Raw genomic sequence first — 24,784 nt, 5'->3', positions numbered from 1 at the left:
TAACCCATATAATCCCAACTTTTTAAAACTAAAATTTTGAAGTGAATTATACAACATAAGTGTGCTAAGAGACCCAAATATCCGAGTGCTTTAAGAATTTCATTCATATCTCTCGCCGGTTTTTAGAAAAAGGCCGCCCCAAAATTGGGGCACTGGTTATGCCAGAGAGCAATAAAAATGTGTTAAGTAGCTGAGCTTAGAGAAACTTATGACGACCTTTATTTTATTAAGGAAAATTATAAATACAGGACAGATTTCACTTAGTAAAAAATGGAGTTAGCTAAATATGATGCCGAAATTCCTTCAACGCCGTTGGCAAACGGAGAGACGTAAAAAAAGTTATCGATATAAACTTGAACTTAGAATCCGTATGCTAGTTCGGGAAGTATGTCATTTATCTGGTATTTAGCTTATCCCACAATGGCGGAATCTTTGTAAACTTATCACTGTGAACTTATGAAGTATTGTCGCTTACGTGCATATATCTTAGAATTTGCTCGAACCTCACCCTAGGCATAGAATTAGCAAAGCCAGGATGATATGTATCAGCACCGGTATCCCAAAAAATTCGATATCTTGAATTAGAAAAATACCCAGTCAATAAGAATATAACAAGTACAATTTCCGTTTCCTTCGTAAGCAGCAAACGTTTTTGAGTTCAGCACTAGTAAATCTATCAGCTCATCATTGTAAAAACCCACTCCACGGGGCTCCTAAATCGTTGAGAAAGTCAGGCTTACTCCAAACTTGCTTTTAATATGTTGGAAAGTCTTTGTTTTTTACAATTTCCTCTCTAGAGGTGGTTTTTCCTATAACTTTATTACTTGGTCTTAATAGTATAGCTTCAATTGTGATAGAGAACGTTGTCATCACTATCATCCAAATCTGATTCATCCTTACGCCTAAAAGATTCTGTTTTCAATTCACTACCACTTTTTCCTATTACACACTGGCAAATTATTTTCTGACAGATGATTCAAATCTCATACAACAGTGTCGTCTTCATCACTTAACAACTAATTTTCGGTAGGGCAAATGTAGACAGCAGCATTGAAAATATCGTATTTATTGTCTTATATGTCGATTATATCAGCAAGAGTTAAGTCTGTATTATGGATTGCGGAGTCACCATAAAATTTTGAAAAAATCGAATGAAAGAAAGCGCAAATGCATGGATATATACACTAAATTTGAACAAATTTTCTTAAAAAGTTTGTGCAAAATCTTGCGAGCAGCTGTGCTCAGCGCTCCAAAAACGGGGCGTCGCAAAACATCGCTTACAAAACTTCACATAAACGATAAACATATTTGTTTATTTTAGTTTAGCATTTTACATAGATAAAACTATTAGCATAAACGAAAAATATCACATTTATAAAAAAATAACCACGCAAACTTACTTTTTATTTCGCAACATCGTAAATCGTACAAAACAGCAATCACTCTTCACTATTTTTATGAATAAACTAAGGTAATGGCGAAAACGAAGCACGTGCTGGTGTTGCCGCTAATCACAAAAATACCAAACTGAAACATTTACTGATACTGCTTCGCTAGATTTTTAAATAACTTATAAATACAAGGCGTTTTAAAAATGGGGCGCTGGGCATATATGGGTTAAAATACTTATTAACACCTTTCGTTTGATACCCATATTGTACAAAAGCATTCTAGTCACCCCTGGTCCACCTTTATAACGATATTCCGAAAAGGCGTCCACCTATAGAACTAAGGTCAACTCCCTTTTAAAATACTCGTTAACACCTTTCATTTGATACCCATATCGTACAAACAAATTCTAGGGTCACCCCTGGTCCACCTTTATGGCGATATCTCGAAAAGGCGTCCACCTATAGAACTAAGACCCACTCCCTTTTAAAATACTCATTAACACCATTCATTTGATACCCATATCGTACAAACAAATTCTAGAGTCACCCCTGGTCCACCATTATGGCGATATCTCGAAAAGGCGTCCACCTATAGAACTAAGACCCACTCCCTTTTAAAATACTCATTAACACCTTTCGTTTGATACCCATATTGTACAAACGCATTCTGGAGTCACCCCTGGGTCACGCTTATGTCGATATCTCGAAAAGGCGTCCACCTATAGAACTATGACCCACTCCCTTTTAAAAAACTCATTAACACCATTCATTTGATACCCATATCGTACAAACAAATTCTAGAGTCACCCCTGGTCCACCTTTATGGCGATATCTCGAACTAAGACCCACTCCCTTTTAAAATACTCATTAACACCTTTCATTTGATACCCATATCGTACAAACAAATTCTAAAGTCCCCCTGGTCCACCTTTATGGCGATATCTCGAAAAGGCGTCCACCTATAGAACTAAGACCCACTCCCTTTTAAAATACTCATTAACACCATTCATTTGATACCCATATCGTACAAACAAATTCTAGAGTCACCCCTGGTCCACCTTTATGGCGATATCTCGAAAAGGCGTCCACCTATAGAACTAAGACCCACTTCCTTTTAAAATACTCATTAACACCTTTCATTTGATACCCATATCGTACAAAAAAATTCTATCGTCACCCCTGGCCCACCTTTATGGCGATATCTCGAAAAGGCGTCCACCTATAGAACTTAGGCCCACTCCCTTTTAAAATACTCATTAACACCTTTAATTTGATACCCATATCGGACAAACGAATTCTAGAGTCACACTTGGTTCGCCTTTATGGCGATATCTCGAAAAGGCGTCCTCCTATAGAACTTAGGCCCACTCCCTTTTAAAATACTCATTAACACTTTCATTTGATACCCATGTCGTACAAACAAATTCTAGAGTCAGCCCTGGTTCACCGTTATGGCGATATCCCTAAATGGCGTCCATCTATAGAACTATGGCCCACTCCCTCTTAAAATACTCTTTAATACCTTCCATTTGATACACATGTCATACAAACACATTCCAGGGTTACCCTAGGTTCATTTTCCTACGTGGTGATTTTCCCTTATTTTTTCTCCATAGCTCTCAACTGAGTATGTAATGTTCGGTTACACCCGAACTTAGCCTTCCTTACTTGTTGGTATTCATCTGTGGGACCTCTCTCATTCTACGACATTTCATTTCCTCTATAAGATCTTCGGTTTCGGATATATATTTCGCTTTTTCGATTAGCATAGTGGTGTTTCCTTTGTCCGTTTTCGTTGTGACAATATTGTTTTTCCTTAGTTTATGCCGTAGATTCTTTATTGTTTTCTCCTCTGTATTAGAGTTTTGTCCTTCCTGTGCGTTCACCTCCTTTTTTATGATTTCCCTGCACATGTGGCTTGCGTGCTCCTCTTTTTCCTGTGGTATCAGTGATATTGCGATCTCCGCATCTACAATCACTTGCTCCGTTTTTATACTCAGTTGAGTAGAGCTCACAGAGTATATTAACTTTGATTGGATAACGGTTGGTTGTACAGGTATAACGGAATCGAGATAGATATAGACTTCCATATATCACAATCATCAGTATCGAAAAAAAATTTGATTAAGCCATGTCAGTCCGTCCGTCCGTCCGTCTGTCCGTTAACACGATAACTTGAGTAAATTTTGAGATATCTTGACGAAATTTAGTACGTAGATTCCTGGGCGCTCATCTCAGAACGCTATTTAAAATGAACGATATCGGACTATAACCACGCCCACTTTTTCGATATCGAAAATTTCGAAAAATCGAAAAATTGAGATAATTCAATACCAAAGAGGGATAAAGCGATGAAACTTGGTAGGTGCGTTCAACTTATGACGCAGAATAGAAAATAAGTAAAATTTTGGACAATGGGCGTGGCACCGCCCACTTTTAAAAGAAGGTAATTTAGAAGTTTTGCAAGCTGTAATTTGGCAGTCGTTGAAGATATCATGATGAAATTTGGCAGGAACGTTACTCCTATTACTATATGTATGCTTAATAAAAATTAGCAAAATCGGAGAACGACCACGCCCACTTTTAAAAACAATTTTTTTTAAAGTGAAATTTTTACAAAAAATTTAATATCTTTACAGTATATAAGTAAATTGTGTCAACATTCAACTCCAGTAATGATATGGTGCAACAAAATACAAAAATAAAACAAGATTTTAAAATGGGCGTAGCTCTGCCCTTTTTCATTTGATTTGTCTAGGATACATTTAATGCCATAAGTCGAACAAAAATTTACCAATCCTTATGAAATTTGGTAGCAGCTTAGATTCTAGGACGATAACAACTTTCTGTGAAAAAAAGGCGAAATCGGTTGAAGCCACGCCCAATTTTTATACACAGTCGACCGTCTGTCTTTCCGCTCGGCCATTAACATGATAACTTGAGCAAAAATCGATATATCTTTACTAAACTCAGTTCACATAATTATCCGAACTCACTTTCTATTGGTATAAAAAATGGCCGAAATCTGACTGTGACCACGCCCACTTTTTGGATATCGAAAATTACGAAAAATGAAAAAAGTGCCATAATTCTATACCAAATACGAAAAAAGGGTTGAAACATGGTAATTGGATTGGTTTATTGACGCAAAATGTAACTTTAGAAAAAAACTTTGTAAAATAGGTGTGACACCTACCATATTAAGGAAAATAAAATGAAAAAGTTCTGCAGGGCGAAATCAAAAGCCCTTGGAATCATGGCAGGAATACTGTTCGTGGTATTACATATATAAATAAATTAGCGGTACCTGACAGATGATGTTCTGGGTCACCCTGTTCCACATTTTGGTCGATATCTCGGAAACGCCTTCACATATAACACTACCACCACTCCCTTTTAAAATTCTTATTAATACCTTTAATTTGACACCCATATTGTACAAACACATTATAGAGTCACCCCTGGTCCACCTTTAAAACGATATCCCGAAAAGGCGTCCACCTATAGAATTAAGGCTCACTCCCTTTTAAAATACTCGTTAACACCTTTCATTTGATACCCATATCGTAAAAAAATTCTAAAGTCACCCCTGTTCCACCTTTATGGCGATATCTCGAAAAGGCGTCCACCTATAGAACTAAGGCCCACTCTCTTTTAAAATACTCATTAACACCTTTCATTTGATACCCATATTGTACAAACAAATTCTAGAGTCATCCCTGGTCCACCTTTATGGCGATATTTTGAAAAGGCGTCCACCTATAAAACTAAGGCCCACTCCCTTTTAAAATACTCATTAACACCTTTCGTTTGATACCCATATTGTACAAACGCATTCTAGAGTCATCCCTGGTCCACCTTTATGGCGATATCTCGAAAAGGCGTCCACCCATAGAACTAAGGCCCACTCCCTTTTAAAATACTCATTAACACCTTTCGTTTGATACCCATATTGTACAAACGCATTCTAGAGTCATCCCTGGTCCACCTTTATGGCGATATCTCGAAAAGGCGTCCACCTATAAAACTAAGGCCCACTCCCTTTTAAAATACTCATTAACACCTTTCGTTTGATACCCATATTGTACAAACACATTCTAGAGTCATCCCTGGTCCACCTTTATGGCGATATCTCGAAAAGGCGTCCATCCATAGAACTAAGGCCCACTCACTTTTAAAATACTCATTAACACCATTTATTCGTTACCCATATCGTACAAACTAATTCTAGAGTCACCCCTGGTCCACCTTTATGGCGATATCTCGAAAAGGCATCCACCTATAGAACTAAGCCCGACTCCGTTTTAAAATACTCATTACCACCTTTCATTTGATACCCATATCGTACAAACAAATTAGAGAGTCAACCCTGGTCCACCTTTATGGCGATATCTCGAAAAGGTGTCCACCTGTAGAACTATGGCCCACTCCCTCTTAAAATAATCTTTAATACCTGCCATTTGATACGCATGTCATACAAACACATTACAGGGTTACCCGAGGTTCATTTTCCTACATGGTGATTTTCCCTTATTTTGTCTCCATAGCTATCAACTGAGTATCTAATGTTCGGTTACACCCGAACTTAGCCTTTCTTACTTGTTCTTACTGTATTTTGGTCCACGATATTGTGCTTCAGGCCCTTTTCGAGAAGTTGTGCCTCTTCCTTGGTTGCTGTTGTTGTTGTTGTTGCAGCAGTGCTTCGCCCCATCCAATAGGCCTGACCAATCACAAATTGTCATCAATGTCCTCTAACGGGAGTCCGAGAAACTTGCTGTTACTTGTTGATTTAAACCGCAATTTATTTGGGTGCTAATGGCATTTCGCGCGGTGGTAGTGCTGTGAAGTTTTGTAAAGCCATGCTGATGAGAGTCTAGTGGCAAATTTGCCTTGAAATGGGGCAGAAAAATGGTTTCAAGCGTCTTAGCAACTGGAAATGACGAAGGTGGAAAGAGAAAGGTTGAAGACATGTGCTAAATATCGATGGCATCCTCAACCTCTTTGGCGGTGATGGTAATTGGGGACGTGCTGAATTTATGTTTGTGCGCGTGTTGGTTGGCCCTCCATCTAGCTTTGTCAACCGTAGAATGCATTATAAGTTGTCGGCAAAAGGCGCTCGAGCATTTTTTCGCATACGACAGCACTTTATCGCCAAAGGCGATGGAAATTTTTTCGTTGTGCTTGGACGGATTCGATAGGGACTTTACGGTGGACCAAAGCTTACTTACACCGGCAGAGAGGTTGCAGCTTCTTAAATGCTCCTCCCATTTCGCCCGCTTGTGTTCATCCACAAGCAATCTGATGGTTTATGTCCCTTATTTGGGGGTCGCCGGGATCGTGCTGTCTTATAAGGTCACGTTCTCTTGCTAAATTTGCGGCCTCCGCCGGAGTGAAGCCTAATTTCCGGAATCCTTCCGGCGGGAATAAATCGTGCCGTGGCGGATTCAATGACCTTGCGGAAAGCACGTTCCCCTTGGCGAGCATCAGTCGGGACAGGGAGGGCAGCAAAGCGGCTGTCAAGGATTTACATTCTTCCCACTTTCCTTTTTTATAGTTTATGAAAGTGCGTTTATCAGAGACGATGAAGTCGGCGGTACGCTCTAGCGAGAGAAGTATTGGCAGGTGGTCGGATACCAATGTTATCATCGGCTGCCAGTTGACACAGTTTACGAGTCCTGCGCTCACGATTGATATATCTGGCGAACTGTGACAGCTTCCTACCATACGAGTGGGGGCGTCTCCGTTTATTGTGCAGAACGTCGCTTCTTCTATTTGATCCGCCAACATCTCACCTCTGCTGTCCGCCTGCAGGTTTGAATGCCGTGGGTCGTGATGGACATTGAAATCGCCTCAGATAATGCGATTATCGCCAGTGAGTAACGCACTAATATTAGGGCGGTATCCACTGGGGCAGCAGGTGGCAGGAGGGATGTAGATGTTGATGATTTCTAGGTTTACACCGCCTGACCGGAGAGATAAGCCATGACGTTCCAGGACATTGTCCCTGCGGCCGATGTCGGGATAAAATATATGATATTGCACTGAGTGGTGTATGATAAGCGCGAAACCGCCTCCATTCCCGCTCTCACGATCTTTTCTCTGGACATTCGCGGCAATGTTGATGTTGTGCCGTTTCACGAAATCGACTATCTCCGTGATCTTACCAGTTAATCCATTACAGTTTAACTGCAGAGTTCTGAAGTGCAACGGGGGAGACGTCGTCACTCTAGGAGCAATTGACGGATGACTACGCCTGAGGCTAGGACGCAATTACTGTTGTGGCCCTGGAACTGGTCGTCCCTGGGTTAGCATTGGGGTACCCGGGTTATTTGGGTTTGCGGCCTGGTAACACGGCGCCATGAAGACCGTCGGGATGTTTCCGTCGCCAAGACCAGAACATCTAGGAAAGTGGCACCGACCAAGGCAGGAGCTACATTGGGCCGATGGCGCAAACATATGTATTCTGTACTTGCAGACAATGCAAAAGGTGGTAGGGACTAAGAATCTGTTTCCCTGACCTACACGATTGCTGCCGGAAAAGAAGGGGGAAGAAGACGGGGGCAGGGGCTGATATACGGCATTGCTGCCCACTCTACTGCGGAGATTGTAGTTATGAGTGGGCGCGGCGTATGAGCTGGAGGCACCATAGGGCGCGAGATCCTGGGGGAACTACTAGTGGCTTGCTGAGCAACGGAGCTGCTGGAATGTAGTGGGGGGGGGCGGCGGTACGGCTCAGGCTACGGGACGCCCTTGGGCGTGAGCAGCAGGGAGCCACAAAATATTTATAGAAATTACGGGAACGTCTGGTTTTAGGGTCTAGCCCTGAACAACCTGTCCGATGAAACCATCCCTTGCACGAGACACACTGACAAGAATATGACCGTCCTAAAAAGATTCTTTTCCGGCAAACGCAGCAAACCCATTTCCCAGATCCGGGGTCAGGAGACGGACCCGGATTGGGTTTGATACCAGCCCGGAGCAGGAGAGTATGGAGCAGTCCCGCTGCGAGAAGCTGCTGGAGGGATGAAAATTTGTGGAAAGGACATAACGAATTAAATGGGGTTACACTGGTAATGGCCACTGTTGTGAGGTTAACGAACTTGTTATGAAACTGGTGAGTTTTTGGTTTTGGTTACCCTCTCGTCGTCCTGCCAGCTTGTCGAATTTTCGGTTCAGCGACCTGTATTTTTGTTGTAGTTCCTGATCGACCTCTGTCCTAATGCGGTCGAAATATTCTATTAGTGCATTTGTAGGTAGTTGTTTTGCCAATCTTAAATGGATAGATAATAACTCGGGATTTATCTCATCCTTCTTCGAGTATAAGCTTTCCAACTCATATTTTAAAAAATTCTTTTCCGCTTTTCTCACTGTTTTCCTGTAAGATTTGGTATTTGCCTTTATTGTTATTTTAGCGAATTTTGGAGTAACATTCAATTCCAGGCTTTGTTTGTTGAACCAAATGCTCGCCTTTGCTTTATATATTTTCAGTAGTAGGCGTCGCTTGTAAATTGTTAGTAATCCATTCGCATTCAAGTTAAAAGCCAGACAAGCAATAACTGACTTATCTTGATTTGTTGATTTCCCGACAGGGTGGATAAATGATGTATATTGGAACGATTTTCCGTCATCTCTTGTCAAATTTGGGAGACAAATCGGTTTCGGCGTTGTGCCATCATCAGTGTCGATTTTCGTTCTGATCTGTTGTTGTCGTTTGTCCTGTATTTATAGTTCGTAGGTACATGAGCAAGTGTTGTCAAAATTGATGCTTGTGTATATTTAGTTATGTGTATTTGCTGTGTGCTCATTCAGAACCGAGGGTGGTTTACTAATCGATTTGTGTGGCTGACTGGGGTAGGTAAAAGTCCGTAATTTTAGTAGTTTGACCTTCTTTGTGGGTTTGTTGTTTTCGTGTGTTAATTGTTTTGTATTTATTTATTGTTGTGTGTTTGTCTGTTGCACCTGTGTGGTTACTTTGTTTCTTGTAAACAAGTTTTAAAGGCTCGAATATTGTGTCAGAAATTGTGTTTATCTGTTCGTTTATTATTCTACTGTCGAATGTTTTCTGTTTGTAGATTTCCATGTTTTCGAGTACGTTGAGACGTCGGCCTTTTGCTTGTATGTGAAGAACCCTCACTGTTAGGCCGACGTCTCAACGTATCATTGATACACAGGAAGAACATGAGCACGCAAGACAAATGTGCAGGGAAATCATAAAAAAGGAGGTGAAAACACAGTAAGGTCAAAAATCTAATACAGAGGAGAAAACAATAAAGAATCTACGGCATAAACTAAGGAAAAACAATATTGTCACATCGAAAGCGGGCAAAGCAAACACCACTGTGCTAATCGAAAAAGAGAAATATATATCCAAAACCGAAGATCGTATAGAGGAAATGAAAAGTCGTAGAATGAGAGAGGATCCCACAGATGAATACCAAAAACAAATCAAAGTTGCTATAAAAAATGCATCAAATAGAGTAGATTCTAAGATGGCGCATAGATTGGTCCAAATGAACCCTTCGGCTCCTCCACTGATTGCGCTACCAAAAATCCACAAGCTGAACACGCCAATGAGGTCCATCATTAATTTTAAATCGGCACCATGTTACCAACTGTCCAAATATTTAAAAACGATATTTAAAGATACTCTGGAACTAAGGAACGAATATGCAATAGCTAACACAAAAGAACTAATATAGAGACTTGAGACCGTAGAGCTAACAAAGAACAGCAAATTGGTATCTTTTGATATAAAAGATTATACCCATCTATACCACTATCGGAGGCTTTGGACATACTTAGCTCAACAATAGTTCATAATACAAAAAACAAAGTGAAAATTATACAAATCACAAGTACGCTAAGAACCAATTTACGTCAAAACTATTTTCAATTCAAAAATAAAATATATTGTAACAAATTTACTTGCAATTCCCCTTATTTGCAATCTTCTGCTAAGTTCGAATCACTAAACTGTTGAATAAATAACTCCAATATTTAATAATGCAAAATGGCCTTTATTAAAGTACTTCACAATAACACTCAAACTTTGCAACGAATAGCTTGCTTAATAACCAAACTGATTAATAGCTCAAATGAAACTCTACTATTCAAAATAATACTGCTATTGCTCGCTAGATATCGTCTTAATCGAAACTCAAATCAAACTGAATCCCAGCGCCTCTACAATTGCCGCCTTTTATACTCTTTGATTTCAACCTTCGCATCTTCTAGGCGCTTCCAGAATCTACTAGTCCAGCAGCTCTCAAACTTCTCAGCTGTAACTACAATTGCACAATTTTATAGTTTTTCTCATTGCATACTTATAGGAGTATCTCAGATATGTATATGCATGTGTTTGGCATTGACTCTCCGCTGCTCGTATACGTACATGGTACATATGTGTAGACCCAATTATTGTTTCGTTTATGTAGATACAGAATGATTGATCTATGGATGTGAATTCACGTCACTGCTTAGCATTGGCTTAGAGATGGCAGCACTCCTTATTTTTGCTAATATTCGTAACACTACCCTCCACCTAAGTCTGATCGTCCCGATTAGACAAATCTCCCGATCTAAACGTTGCTAGCCTTTCCAAATGGACCACTTTCATTTTGGTTCGTGGTTTACCGATGGTTTGTATACGATACACTACATCGTTGATCCATTTTACAACATTGTATGGGCTTTCCCAATTACACTGCAATTTCGGGGACAAACCTTTTTTACGTTGTGGGTTGTATAACAGCACCAAATCTCCTTCCTGAAAACCTTCCGAGTTAATTGCTTTATCGTATCTGGCTTTCATCTTGTCACTCATAATCTTTGTTCGTTGCCTTATCAGATCATGTATTTCTCTTAGCTCTTCAAAATCACTAGTGGATTTCTTGACATTTCTCTCCGCATTGGCATGTATCCCAAACTTCAAATCAGCTGGCAGTCTAAGGTCATTGCCAAAAATTACTTTTTCAGGGGTTTGGCCCGTTGTCTCATGCACTGCTGATCGGTAAGCCATCAAGAATAATGGTATGCGGGTATCCCACTCTTTATGGTATTTGTCTACTTCTTTCCTTAAGTGCTCCTCCAATGTTCTATTGAATCCTTCTACCATACCATGGGATTGAGGATGCAATGCAGTAGTTCGTGTTTTTCGAATGCCCAATGATTTACACATTTCCTGGAACACAGCTGATTCGAAATTCCTGCCTTGGTCAGAATGTCCATTGGTACACCATACCTTGCAACCCATTCGTTCTTAACCACTTCTGCTACTGTTTCTGCTTCTTGGTTTGGGATTGGGTATACCTCTGGCCATTTACTGAAATAATACATAACCACCAGTACGTATTTGTTTCCGCGGTTGCTAGTAGGAAATGGACCTGCCACATCCATGGCGATCCTTTCAAATGGTGCACCTGAAATATACTGCTTCATCTGGCCATGACTTCGGGTTTTGGGCCCTTTCGCTCTGTTGCATACCTCGCAGTTGGCAATCCACTCGGTGACCGACTGACGGCAACCAACCCAATAGAATCTCTGCTTAATTTTCTCGAGTGTCTTCGTGATTCCAAGATGACCTCCACTTGGACCATTGTGCAGCTCGCTGAGCATATCAGGAATCCTCTTCCTGGGAACAACTATCAGTTTCTTCTTGCATTGACCATCCTCACTCTCCCATACTCGATCCAAGCAACCGGATATCAATTCTAAACTGTTCCACTGTGTCCAATATGACTTCGCAATGGGACTCTCTGCTGACATCTCCTCTCTGCTTGGTCTTTCGTTTCGTTCGAGCCCTTGCATAACATGTGACAGATCTGTATCTTCTAGCTGACACTTTCTTAGTTGTTACTTGTCCCATTTATCCGTACACGTTATAGTCATTAGCCAGACATCTACAATGTCTTCTTTAGCCTCGGCCTTTGAACAATGCTTGCATTCCAGACTACATGGTCTTCGTGACATTGCATCGGCATTTCCATGGGTACTACCTATTCGATGCTCAATGGAAAAGTCATAGCTTTGTAGTCGCTCGATCCACCGTGCCAATTGTCCTTCCGGATTACGGAACTGCAGAAGCCATTTCAACGCTGCGTGATCTGTCCTGACACGGAATCGCTGGCCGTAGAGGCATTTGTGAAAATGTTTAATGCACTCTACCAATGCTACCAGCTCTCTCCGTGTAACGCAATAGTTCCTCTCTGGTTTTCCAAGTGAACGGCTGTAATATGCAACTACCTTCCCTTGTCCATCGACCAGTTGTGATAAAACACCTCCTATAGCATATCCGCTCGCATCTGTATCTAGAATAAACGTTGCTCCTGGAATCGGGTATGCCAACATTGGGGCAGTGCACAAACGCTCTTTCAATGTTTGGAAAGCTACTTCTTGCTCCTTCTTCCATTCAAAAGCTTTTTTTCTTTCTTCTATTCTAATTTAAAAATTTTTTTCAATTAAGAAAAAATTTATCATAACAATAATAATGATAAAAAATTATTGTTAGGCCTTAAGCTCGATTCGAACCCGCGATCTTAAAATCAGTAGGCCGATATAACAACAAAAAAGCTTTATTTTTTCTTGTTAGCTCGTGGAGACTATGGGCTACGCTGGCAAAATTTGGTACAAATCGGCGGTAATATGTGCACAGCCCAAAGAAACTTCTCAATTCATGCAGATTCTGTGGTCTTGGCCAATCCTTTACTGCCTCTATATTTTCATTCGCTGTACAGACACCTTCTGTCGTTACCTTGTGGCCCAAATAATTTACTTCCTTTTTAAACAGCGTACACTTTGTGGGACTTAACTTCAGACCAGCGCCAGCTATTCTCTGGAAAACTTCCTCCAAGCTCTTAATATGTTCATCAAAATTCTTGCCCAATACGATGATGTCGTCCAGGTACACCAAGCATGTTTTTCAATGTAGTCCTTTCAGTACCAGGTCCATGAGTCTCTCAAAAGTAGCTGGTGCATTACAAAGTCCAAAAGGCATCACTGTAAATTGCCAAAGACCATCACCGACACTGAAGGCTGTTTTCTCTTTATCTTCCTCCTTCACCTCAACTTGCCAGTAGCCGCTTTTCAAGTCCAGTGTGGAAAACCATTTCGTACCAGATAGCGAGTCCAGAGTGCCGTCAATTCTTGGCAACGGGTAGCTATCCTTTTTCGTAACGTCATTCAACTTCCGGTAGTCCCCGAAAAACCTCATTTTTCCATCCTTCTTCTTTACAAATACTACCGGTGAGCTCCATGGACTAGCTGATGGTTAGATGACGCCGCTGTCACTCATTTCTTTTATGATTTGACTCACAACTTCCCGCTTCGCCAGTGGAACACTACGTGGAGCTTGACGGATCGGCCTCGCATCTCCAGTGTCAATTTGATGTTTCACAACATTGGTTCGGCCTGGTTTGGAACCATCCTGGTCAAATATGTTCGCGTACTTTATGAGCAGTTGTTTTGCCTTTCTCTGATAGGCTTCCTCTAGCCCATGCGTCCATGCCGTGATATCATTTGAAATATCAGTATTACTAGATGAAACGTGTTCCTGGAGCTGTTCACAGTTAATAACTACTTCGGCCTCTTGGCATCTTCCCAAAATAGCTCCTTTGGTCAAATTGAATGGTGACTTGAACTTATTGAGTACTCTTACCGGAATACGTCCATCTTTTTTTGTCATAGCCAGGATTTTTCCTACAAGTATGTTCAGTTCTGATTTATTTGCTGCTTCGATAACCCACAATTTGTTTGTCCCACAATCTCCATCAACCTTTGCCCAGATGACTGCTTCTGATTTTGGTGGTATTTGCTGACTCTCTTCCACCAGCACTCGTTTACTGCTGTAGCCTCTCTCGTAGCCAAAATTAAGTGGCACATCCATGTTCTTATATCGCATCGTCTTGCTTTGCATATCGATTTTGATGCCTTGGTTGATTAAGAAGTCCACTCCAATTATGATTTCATCAACAATACCTGCCACTATAAAATTGTGTAGTACCGTGACGTTCCCAATTGCTACTTCACATTCTACTTCTCCAATTACCTGGGTGTCCTCTCCCGTGGCTGTACGTAATCTTGCTCCAAGCAATGGTCTTATCTTCTTGTTGACTAAATCTGATCGAATGATGGAATGGCATGCACCCGTATCTACAGTCAGTAACCGTTCCTTTCCATCCACATGTCCTCCGACGGTAAGATTGCTTGACCTTCTTCCAATTTGCGAGATAGAGATTATGGGGCATTCAATTGAGGCTGTCGCCCCTTGCGGCTGACTCTCTTTAGTTTAACGACTGAGGGACTTGGAGATTTGCTCATCTCCTTCAGCTCTGCGTTTACGACCACCCACATTGTTGGAACTCTTAGGGTTGGTGTTGCAATGTCGTGCAATACGACCTGGGTTGCCGCACTTGAAACATTTAATAACTCAGTGCGTAGGATACCGTTTCTGCGAATGTGGGTTTTGGGTTTGCATATGTCGCTCGCTTCGTTTCTACGTCCCGTATGCCATTTATAAAACTCAGGATTTTTACCCTCTCGGTGTACTCCACGGTTGCGTCCGCATTTGCCAAATGTGCCAACCTTTCAACATCCGAGGCAAACTCCTGCAAAGTCTCATTCGCTCTTTGGTGGCGGTTTTGCAACTCAATTTGGAATATCTGTTTTCTATGCTCGCTTCCATAACTTCTCTCGACAGCTGCCATCAGTGCTTCATAGCTGTTCCGTTCGTACTCTGCAATAGTCTGTAAGATTTCGGCAGGTGGTCCTTTCAATGCTACGAAGAGTGCAGCAACGTTATCTTCAGCATTCCAGTTGTTCACTGTTGCTTAAAGACCTGGAAAGGAACAGACCCGTCAAAGGATGGTGTTTTTACCTTTGGATTACTCGCTGAATCAGCTGGGCGATTAATTGTACCTGCTCCATACGACCCTTCAAATCATCTACTTCTGCCTGAAATTGAGCGATTTTTGCATCCTGCGCTTCCAGCTTTGATGTTACCCTTGCTTCCTGTGCTTCTAACTGTGAAGACATTTGTGCCACCTGCAATGATAAGCGCTCCTCTTGTTGTTCCATCTTGGATGTTATGCGTGTCTCCTGCGATTCCAGTTGGGATGCCATATTGGATGTAATCTGTGTCGACATTTCTGACATACGCGTTTCTTGTGCTTCAATCTTCGACGTTATGCGTGTCTCCTGCGATTCCAATTGTGATGCCATTTGTGACGACATTTCTGACATTTGCGACGACATTGATGCTACTGTCGATGTTTGTGCAGATATTGCAGCCAATATCATGTTCAAGTCTGTGCTGGTAACCGTCTGCGATGTTTCGTTTTTCCCTTCAATTTTTGTTGCCTCCTCGCCATCAAGATGAAAGACATACTCCTCCACATCAATTCCTTCTGCTTCCATTGCCTCTCGTAGCCGTGCCTGAAGTTCAAGTTTAACGCCGCTTGTATTCAATCCACGGCTCTCCAACTCCTTCTTTAGTTGTTGGATCTTCAATTCACCGAACTTTGCCATGTCCTTGTTGTCCTCTGGAATTTATTCAACAATTCCTCTTCTGACACCAATTGTAACGAATTTACTTGCAATTCCCTTTATTTGCAATCTTCTGCTGAGTTCGAATCACTAAACTGTTGAATAAATAACTCCAATATTTAATAATGCAAAATGGCCTTTATTAAAGTAATTCACAATAACACTCAAACTTTGCAACGAATAGCTTGCTTAGTAACCAAACTGATTGATAGCTCAAATGAAACTCTACTATCCAAAATAATACTGCTATTGCTCGCTAGATATCGTCTTAATCGAAACTCAAATCAAACTGAATCCCAGCGCCTCTACAATTGCCGCCTTTTATACTCTTTGATTTCAACCTTCGCATCTTCTAGGCGCTTCCAGAATCTACTAGTCCAGCAGCTCTCAAACTTCTCAGCTGTAACTACAATTGCACAATTTTATAGTTTTTCTCATTGCATACTTATAGGAGTATCTCAGATATATGCATGTGTTTGTGCATTGACTCTCCGCTGCTCGTATACGTAAATGGTACATATGTGTATACGCAATTATTGTTTCGTTTATGTAGATACAGAATGATTGATCTATGGATGTGAGTTCACGTCACTGCTTAGCATCGGCTGAGAGATGGCAGCACTCCTTAGTTTTGCTAATATTCGTAACAATATAGACAAACAAACGGTCTTGGAATGGGAAGGCCCACATCAGCAATTCATATGGAAGTGTTCATGCAAAACCTGGAAGAAAAGTACATACAGGAGCTGAAGTCCAAATTAGGCGTGTCATTTTATGCTAGATACGTGGATGACATAATATGCGTTTTAACTGCTAACAACGAAGAGCTTGTACTGGAGTACCTCGATAAGCAGCACGGAAATTTAAATTTACAATGGAAACCGATAAAGACGGAGGAATCAACTATCTAGACCTCACGATAAATATTGATAAAGAAACCAAAAGATTTAACTATGACATATATAGAAAGCCAACGGCCACCGACACAATAATACATAATACCTCAAATCACCCCCAACAGCATAAATTTGCAGCATTAAAGCACTTGGTACATAGACTTGAAAGAACACCTCTTACACAAGAGGCATATAAGAGAGAACTTGAGGTCATATATAATATCGCTGGAAACAACGGGTATAAAAAAGCACTAGTAGATAAGCTCTGATGGACAAATTGAGACCCAAAAAGAAATAATGAAAAGGAAAATAATAGCTGGACGAATATGACATATACTGGAAAAGCAACATATAAATTGGCAAACTTTTTTAAAAAATACAACATTAACACAACATTCAAAATATCGAACAATCTAGGGCGAAATCTAAGAAATAACACTAACTCAGAGGCTCCGTTTAGCAGCCATGGCATATACAAGCTTACCTGCGGATGCCAGCATAGTTACATAGGACAAACAGGACGGCAAATAAGAACGAGGTTCAGAGAACATATTAGAGATTACAACAAAAAAATACGGAATCCAAACATTATACCCGAGTCTAACTTCGCGAATTACATGGTTGAGAATGAATGTTCCCCAGCAAACATCAATAAAACCGTTAGGGTTCTTCACATACAAGCAAAAGGCCGACGTCTCAACGTACTCGAAAACATGGAAATCTACAAACAGAAAATATTCGACGGTAGAATAATAAACGAACAGATAAACACAATTTCTGACACAATATTCGAGCCTTTAAAACTTGTTTATAAGAAACAAAATAATCACACAGGCACAACAGACAAACACACAACAACAAATAAACACAAATCAATTAACACACGAAAACAACAAACCAACAAAGAAGGTCAAACGACTAAAATTACGGATTTTTACCTACCCCAGTCAGCCACACAAATCGATTGGTTTACTACTCGGTTCTGAATGAACACACAGCACATACACATAACTAAATATACAAAAGCATCAATTTTGACAATACCTGCTCATGAACCTACGAACTATAAATACAGGACAAATGACAACAACAGATCAGAACGAAAATCGACACTGATGATGCCACAACGCCGAAACCGGTCTGTCTCAAAAATCGTTCCAATATACATCATTTATCCACCCTGTCGGAAAATCAATAAAACAAGATAAGTCGTATACATATGTTTTATTGCGCAACTTTATAACATTATTAACCACACAAAGCAAACAACAACAGCGTTTCAAGTGCATAGCTGGATATGTAATGTTCATTTTCACTCGAACTTAGACTTTCTTACTTGTTTCACCTAAATTTAGTACATTTCAGCACACTTTCGTTAAAGATAAAAATTCTGCAATTAACAAAAAATTTAATCAAAAGAACATGAAAACTAAAATAAACATACAATTAATTTTAACGTATCGGTGGGTCGGTGCGCACTTATTTCATATTTCTATCGAAAGTGAATTGCCTGCATTTTCTAAAACATCAACATCATACATACATCCCAAATGTGCATTCTCCGAAAATGAGTTATGAAAAGTGGCGGCTCAGAAATATGTATTAAAGGCCCTACGCAGCTCTTAATTAAGCGCTTAAGAAATATTTTGATTTATTTCTTTTGCATGTATGTAAATAGGACGACGCATGGTGATTCACTCACAATTCCCATGTGTATAATATTGAATTTCAACTGATTTTAATATAAGTTTAACTTTGTTTGTTTGCCTTCCGATACGTTACCTTTTCCTTAAGAAACAATGCTCAATCAATTAATTCTTAGCAAAACCAGAGAAAATAGTAGTAGAAATTTCTTAAGAACTACATACATACGTACTGCATAAGAAACTTTAACAAAAGAAATTTTTTTGAAGCATTTCTTGAGCGCCATTTTATATGGTTTTCTTTAGAGCTGCATGCGGATCTTTAAGTGCCTAAAGTTTAAAAATTAATTGTGCAAATATTGTAACTACTCTAAGAAAATTTTATTTCTTTTATGAATTTTTTGCTATTGAATAAGATTTGATTTTTTGAGCTGGAATATTTTTCACTATATTTTATTTTTGGAATATTTCGTGAGTATGGGGAAGTAAGTATCAACTACTTGCAAAGTAAAAATACTTCAAATTCCATGTGTCTAGCTTAACGAAAACTTAAATAACATTTCTAAAAGACCCTAATAAACATTATAGCAAGAAAATACCATAGGTGATAGGTAATACCCTAGCCGAAGCCTTCAAAATCATTTTAAAATATTTAGGCTGAGTGCGAGTGTGTCTAAGATTTTGGTAAAAGGTGTCAAAATTGTGCGAGTACATTGGACAACAAATTGCAATTTGAAACTTTTATTAAATTTGCAATGTGTAGATATGCATGCTTCAACTGGGCATATGTCATGAAGGATCCACGGTAGCAGATATCTTAGCAGCAATACATGAAAATCCATCGATTCCAACCTGTAGCGCCTTTTTCGCTGAGCATCGGCGAGAACATTTTGAGCGGTATCTGCCACTATCTAAGGCTGATCCATGAGGACCTCAAATAGACTAAATGAGTCCGTAGTGTTACCAGAAGGAGCAAGCTTCAATGGATGCGCCCTTTTTAGCTAGTTCATCTGCTTGTTAATTCCCATCTATTCCCATATGCCCTGGGACCCAAAATAGATGTATGCTTCTCCCTGTCCCGATTTTTCCAGATACTCCTTACACTCTAACACACTTCTAGACACGATGTTATGCGAGATTATTACCTTAATTGCTGATTGGCTGTCAGTATAAAAAACACGGTTGCAGTTTAAGCTATTCTCTTCCAGTGTTTCTACTGCTTTGGTTACGGCTAATATTTCAGCTTGGAAAACGCTACAGTAATCTTGCAGCTTGAAGGATCTGTTTATTTCCGCATCAGCACAGTATACGGCAGACCCTATTCCTTCCACTACTTTCGAACCATCTGTGTACACATGTATCGCATCGTGCGGCCTTTGAGCACCTTTGCGCCAACCATCCACCTCTATTGTGGCTTTAAGATCTCCCTCGAAGCGCAGATAGAGAACCAGGTAGTCTGTTGGTCCTGTAATTGATGACGCTATACTACTATGGTTGTATGGTCGGCGCTCAGGCTGCCCCGAGGCACTGTGCCTGGCTGTAGTTGTTAAGGCTATGTTCTTTGCTAACAGGTCTACAGGTGGAATGTGCAGAATGGCATACAGTGCAGTGGTCGGGGTTGTTTTCAGGGCTCCCGTAATGCTAAGCATTGATATTCCGGATAACACCTCTAATTTTTTGAGGTAGGTTGTTTTTTGTGTGGCTTTCCACCGAATAAGAACTCCATAGTATAGAATAGGGTTTACAATCGCTGTAAAAATCCAATGAGAAAAAGAGGGCGATAAACCCCACGTACACCCCAGCATTCTTTTACATGCATAAAGTGCCGTTGAGGGCTTCTACCCTCTCCTCCACGTTGAGCTTCCATGACAACTTACTGTCTAGGATGATTCCTAGATATTTTGTGGAAGGTTTCTCCTGTAGGATCACTCCTCCTAGCTAAGGCCTGATCCAATTTGGGACCTTGTACCTTTTTTTAAACAAGACCATATACGTCTTTTTCGCGTTGGCTGTCAACCCGACATTAGATCCCGGGTATGAATATCCCGAAGCGCCCGATCCATCAAAGAGCTAGCGTTGGAAGGCACTTTCCACTTATGACAATTGCAACGTCATCTACGTAAGCCGTAAGTTGCACGGGTCCCTCATCGAATCGCCTGAGCAATTGGTTGATGACCAGCGTCCACAGTAGAGGTGGTAGCACCCCTCTCTGCGGCATGCCCCTGTCCACTGGTTTCGTGGCCTCGTACAATTCTCATTGTGATGTAATCTTCCTGCAATTTAACATGCAGCCGATCCATCTTGTTAAGGCTGGATGTACTTTAATGAAATTAAGAACATCCATTATGGCCCATTTAGAAGCATTGTTGAAAGCCCCGGCAATGTCTAAGAAGACTCCTGGAGCATACTCCTTATATTCCCTGGACTATGTTTCCCCTTGCCAGGACTTTTATCAACCGTGCTGTTTCGCTGGAGCACTCTATGTCCGCACAGAAATTTTTCCATGAGATTCTCTTCGCCCTGGAAATTTCACGCTTGTAGATCCTCAGTAGATCCCTGCACTCGTCCTGACACGCTTCGGTTTCCGCGATCTTTGCTAGCTTAAATATTTCTTTTACCTGTCTTTTAAAGAAGACTCAGTGCATTGCTCCACCATGGCGGCGTTGCTTTTCCTAATTTTCTTAAAGGGCAAGCTCTGTTATACGCAATAATAAGCGACCTTGTTAGGAAATCATTGGTGTCCTCCAGTTCCTCCACATTGGAAACCTCTTTGGGTTGTCTCAGTTTTGTTTCTACCTGTTCCTGGAATTTCGTGCAGTTCGTTGACCTAGGGTTTCTAAAGTTTGCTCCCTTCTCTACCGTCTTTAGGGGGATGCTGAAGCTGATATACGCATGGTCGGAGAAGGATGGTCTGTCAGGAACCATCCAATCATACCTTCATATATCACGTTCGGAGATCAATGTAATATCAAGAACATTGCTGGATGTTGGATCAATGTATGTAGGGACACTTCCCCTGTTGGCTATCTACAAATTGGTTTTCAGGATTCCCCTTTCTAATTCGTATCTCCCCCCCCCCCCCCCATGTATTGAGGTGCGCATTTTAATCCGCCCCTATGACCAACCACTCTTTGCGCTCTTCGTACTGTATTAGCCTCTTGCCTCAGTGCAACCTCCGCAGCATGTAGCAGGAAGCCAGGATAAATGCCTGCTTATTCTTTTGCTCAAAGGCCACCACTACTAGGTCCTCAGTATCCCCAGCGGGGTAGGTATGCCTGTCGTACGACACGACTAAAATACCAAATAGATTTAAGGGGTTGTATAGCGCAACCCTTTCAGGTTGCCAGCGCAATATATAGCTTCTCCAAACCTAATTGTCAACCTCACCTATCCGTGGCGAATCCTGCTACATAACAGCTGAGGCTCTGGTGGCCCCGACGAACCCCTCATCGATCTAGGGAATGCGAGGACGGTATGGCCTAGAAGGTCGCATGTGATCATAACAAATCGTTCCCGAGATGGTCGGGCTTGGTATTTTTTACGCATCGTCTGTCGTAACTGTTCGTAGTTCCCAAAAAAGCGGTGCCGCTGAAAACGGTGGGTATATCGGCCGCTCTTTAGCGGTCGTAATATAACTGCACCGCTTTTGGAGGAAACCAAGCCTTAAAGCCTTCACTTTAAAAGTCTTTGATATTTTAAAAGTGATTCGCGTCAAAATTATGTTAAGTATTTTCCTTTATGGTTTCATAAATTTTCTCGCACTGCACATACACCTACACACCAAAACTAGAGGATTTTGTAACTCAAATCGAATATTGTGCTTCACATTGTTTATATTCGTTATAAGTTTAAAGCTTTTCAATTATATCTCAAAATTTTAGAAGCGAGCTACCTAAAACCCCTTTTTCTTGGATAACAAAAATAGTTACCTTGTTTGTTAGAGAGTCAAACTATTTCATATATACATGTTTTCGTAAAAAATGTAATTTTTTTTTAGAAGAACACGTGGAGTGTTTTGAGTGAAGAGATTTTTTTTTTTTTTTTGTACCGAAATATTGCGGTTAAATTATAGGGTTTTTCGATTTATTCATAACAAAATATGGTTAAAATATCTTCACCTGTTCAGAAGTTATGACCAATAGAAGAAACGATAATTCCACTTTAAATTCCCATTTTTTTCAGAGTATGGAATTTAAGAAAAAAACAAAGTATGGGGAAAATGCTTTTGTCCCTCTATCAATCAAGGTAATTAGTTTAGTTATCCTAGCAAAAGTGATTTTAGCTGGCCCGCTTTTTATATTTTGTCCTATGTGTGTTTTAATATACAAATAAGTACTTATATAAGTATGTATGTATATGTGTGTTTAAAACTATGCAGTAAGCACAATTTCTGTCATTTGAGGAGATCATCAGCAAACTTATAACAATTTAAGCAATGAAAATGATGGCGATTCTAAAGTTGAGAATTAAATAAATTGCAAGGTTTGGTTACTAGTTTCATTTCGCGTGCTTTGGTATGGCTTTGTATGGACTGGTACATGTTGGTGTTGTTAAGCGTTTGCAATTGCGATAATAAATAATAATAAAACTAAATATTATTTTCCTTACCGGAGGAGCGCTTCCACCATTGGCCACGGGTACATCGCTGTAGCCGTGAGAATTCAACGCGTACGAGATAGTGTTCGCACTTAGCTTGGTGTTCCTAAAAAGTAATGTAGTATAAGATTTAATTTGTTCGATGAGCAGTTAGAGAATAACAAATTGTTTTTATTGATTTTATATATGCATATGAGATATTTGTATGTAGTTTTTTCTTATCATTAAGCGCTAGGTTGAGTTTTTTTGCTTCCTAATAGATACCGTAATTTCACATGTGCCCGCGGTTGCGTGACGGCAGCGTGCTTATCCAAGAAAGAGGATAAAATACTCAAACAGTAACCAGCTGATTGGTAGTTTTTTAATATGATTTGACATTTCAACAAACTGCGTATTACGATTTTGACATAAGTCAATCGAATTACAAAAACAAAGTGCTTGGAATTGTTATTTATATCACTAGGGTAGGCACCTTGTCGTTAGTGTGAGGGCTTAGCCGACCTCCATAGCGTCCGACTATGACGCGGAGCGGCTTAGGACTGGCACCTACGCCGTTTCGCCTCATAGGAGGGCGGTGGGATGTCGGTGACCAAGAACTGCCAACCTTCTAATCCAGGGTGTTATGCGAATCGTGAATCTTGGACGGTTTGCAGACAGGGGATGAATTCGGCTGTATTCGAACGGAGCCTTCCCGATACCGGACCACCTCAGGAAGTATAGATGCCGTACCACAGTAAGGAGCGCTGCTGGGGTGGGCGGTTATTTCCTCATACATAATACTGGACCGCTGAGCCCGCCTTGTCGGGCAGCTGGACGTTCGACCAAGATGAACGATTCATTATGTAATTGTAATATGGACGATGATAACGGGAGGACTGATTCGCAAGCCAAGGACGACAAAAACGCATTAAACGATACTTCCGACTCGGGGAGCAAGAGTAGTGCTGATTCAATGAACTTCGTGTTGGAAAAGCATACAAATGTAAACGGAGTAGTAGAGTGGAGAAGGGTACGAAGCAGAGGAAGTAAGAGAGCTCTGTCGCAGTACTGTGCAGCACTAGGAATTGTCCAACGCTTGGAATTAACGGTCGGTCAAACAGAATTTGAGATCGAGCTCTTGTAATGTGCTCATGAGGCGGTGGAAGTAGGTCGAAGGCAGTTCATAAAGTTTGCTGCGAGAAACCATCGGTACTGCAACCGGTACAAGGAGGAATGGCAAAATGAACAGGCAACGTTCGGCCGAAGGCGACAAGTCTGTTTCAAGAGGCAGAAAGGACCCAGTCCCAGAGCCGCTAGGCAGGACATCCGCATATACAAGACAAGTAGGCCTAAAGCTGTAGGACTGATGGGCTGAGCGAGGTAGCAACTACCGCGAAAGCTGCAAGTCAGAGGGAGGACATCAAAAGTGTCGAAATGCCAAATACGGAAGTAGGAGACAAGAGAAAGGGAGATAACGCTAAGACTCCAGCTTTCTCGGAGAAGATGAGTGATGTGGCAAAGCAAAGTTTCAAAATTTGTTCCAAACTCGCTGTGACGAATATAAATAGTTGATAAATGATAATTTTTGCATGCTAGGTTAGGAGCTTTAAATAAAAGGCAAAAATTAAATTTTATTTTACCCTCCTACGCGTTTCGGCGCTTAAATTATGAGCGCCGCGAGCATATTTGAGGGGTAGCTTTGTTTGCTTGAATATGTGTACCCTATAAACATTCTCTAACA

General features: G+C 40.7%; 1 protein-coding gene across 13 annotated transcripts in view; it reads right to left on the bottom strand.

The window, feature by feature from the left end:
* Positions 1–24,784, bottom strand: part of Zasp52 (Z band alternatively spliced PDZ-motif protein 52) — a 526,437-nt gene that overhangs the window by 89,412 nt on the left and 412,241 nt on the right. For 11 of the 13 annotated variants that reach the window (XM_067773268.1, XM_067773270.1, XM_067773271.1 and 8 more), the window contains one exon: positions 23,077–23,170. The exons of 1 other annotated variant lie outside the window; for it this stretch is intronic. In XM_067773268.1, the coding sequence (XP_067629369.1) occupies positions 23,077–23,170 (94 nt within the window). Of the gene's footprint in view, positions 1–14,990; positions 15,012–20,930; positions 20,948–23,076; positions 23,171–24,784 lie in introns of all 13 variants that reach the window. One more of the 13 variants, XM_067773276.1, reaches the window with a different exon arrangement.

The sequence above is a fragment of the Eurosta solidaginis genome, chromosome 3 (assembly GCF_040869045.1).
Source record: "Eurosta solidaginis isolate ZX-2024a chromosome 3, ASM4086904v1, whole genome shotgun sequence".
Classification (NCBI taxonomy): domain Eukaryota; kingdom Metazoa; phylum Arthropoda; class Insecta; order Diptera; family Tephritidae; genus Eurosta; species Eurosta solidaginis.
This window is presented reverse-complemented; position numbering and strand designations above follow the sequence as displayed.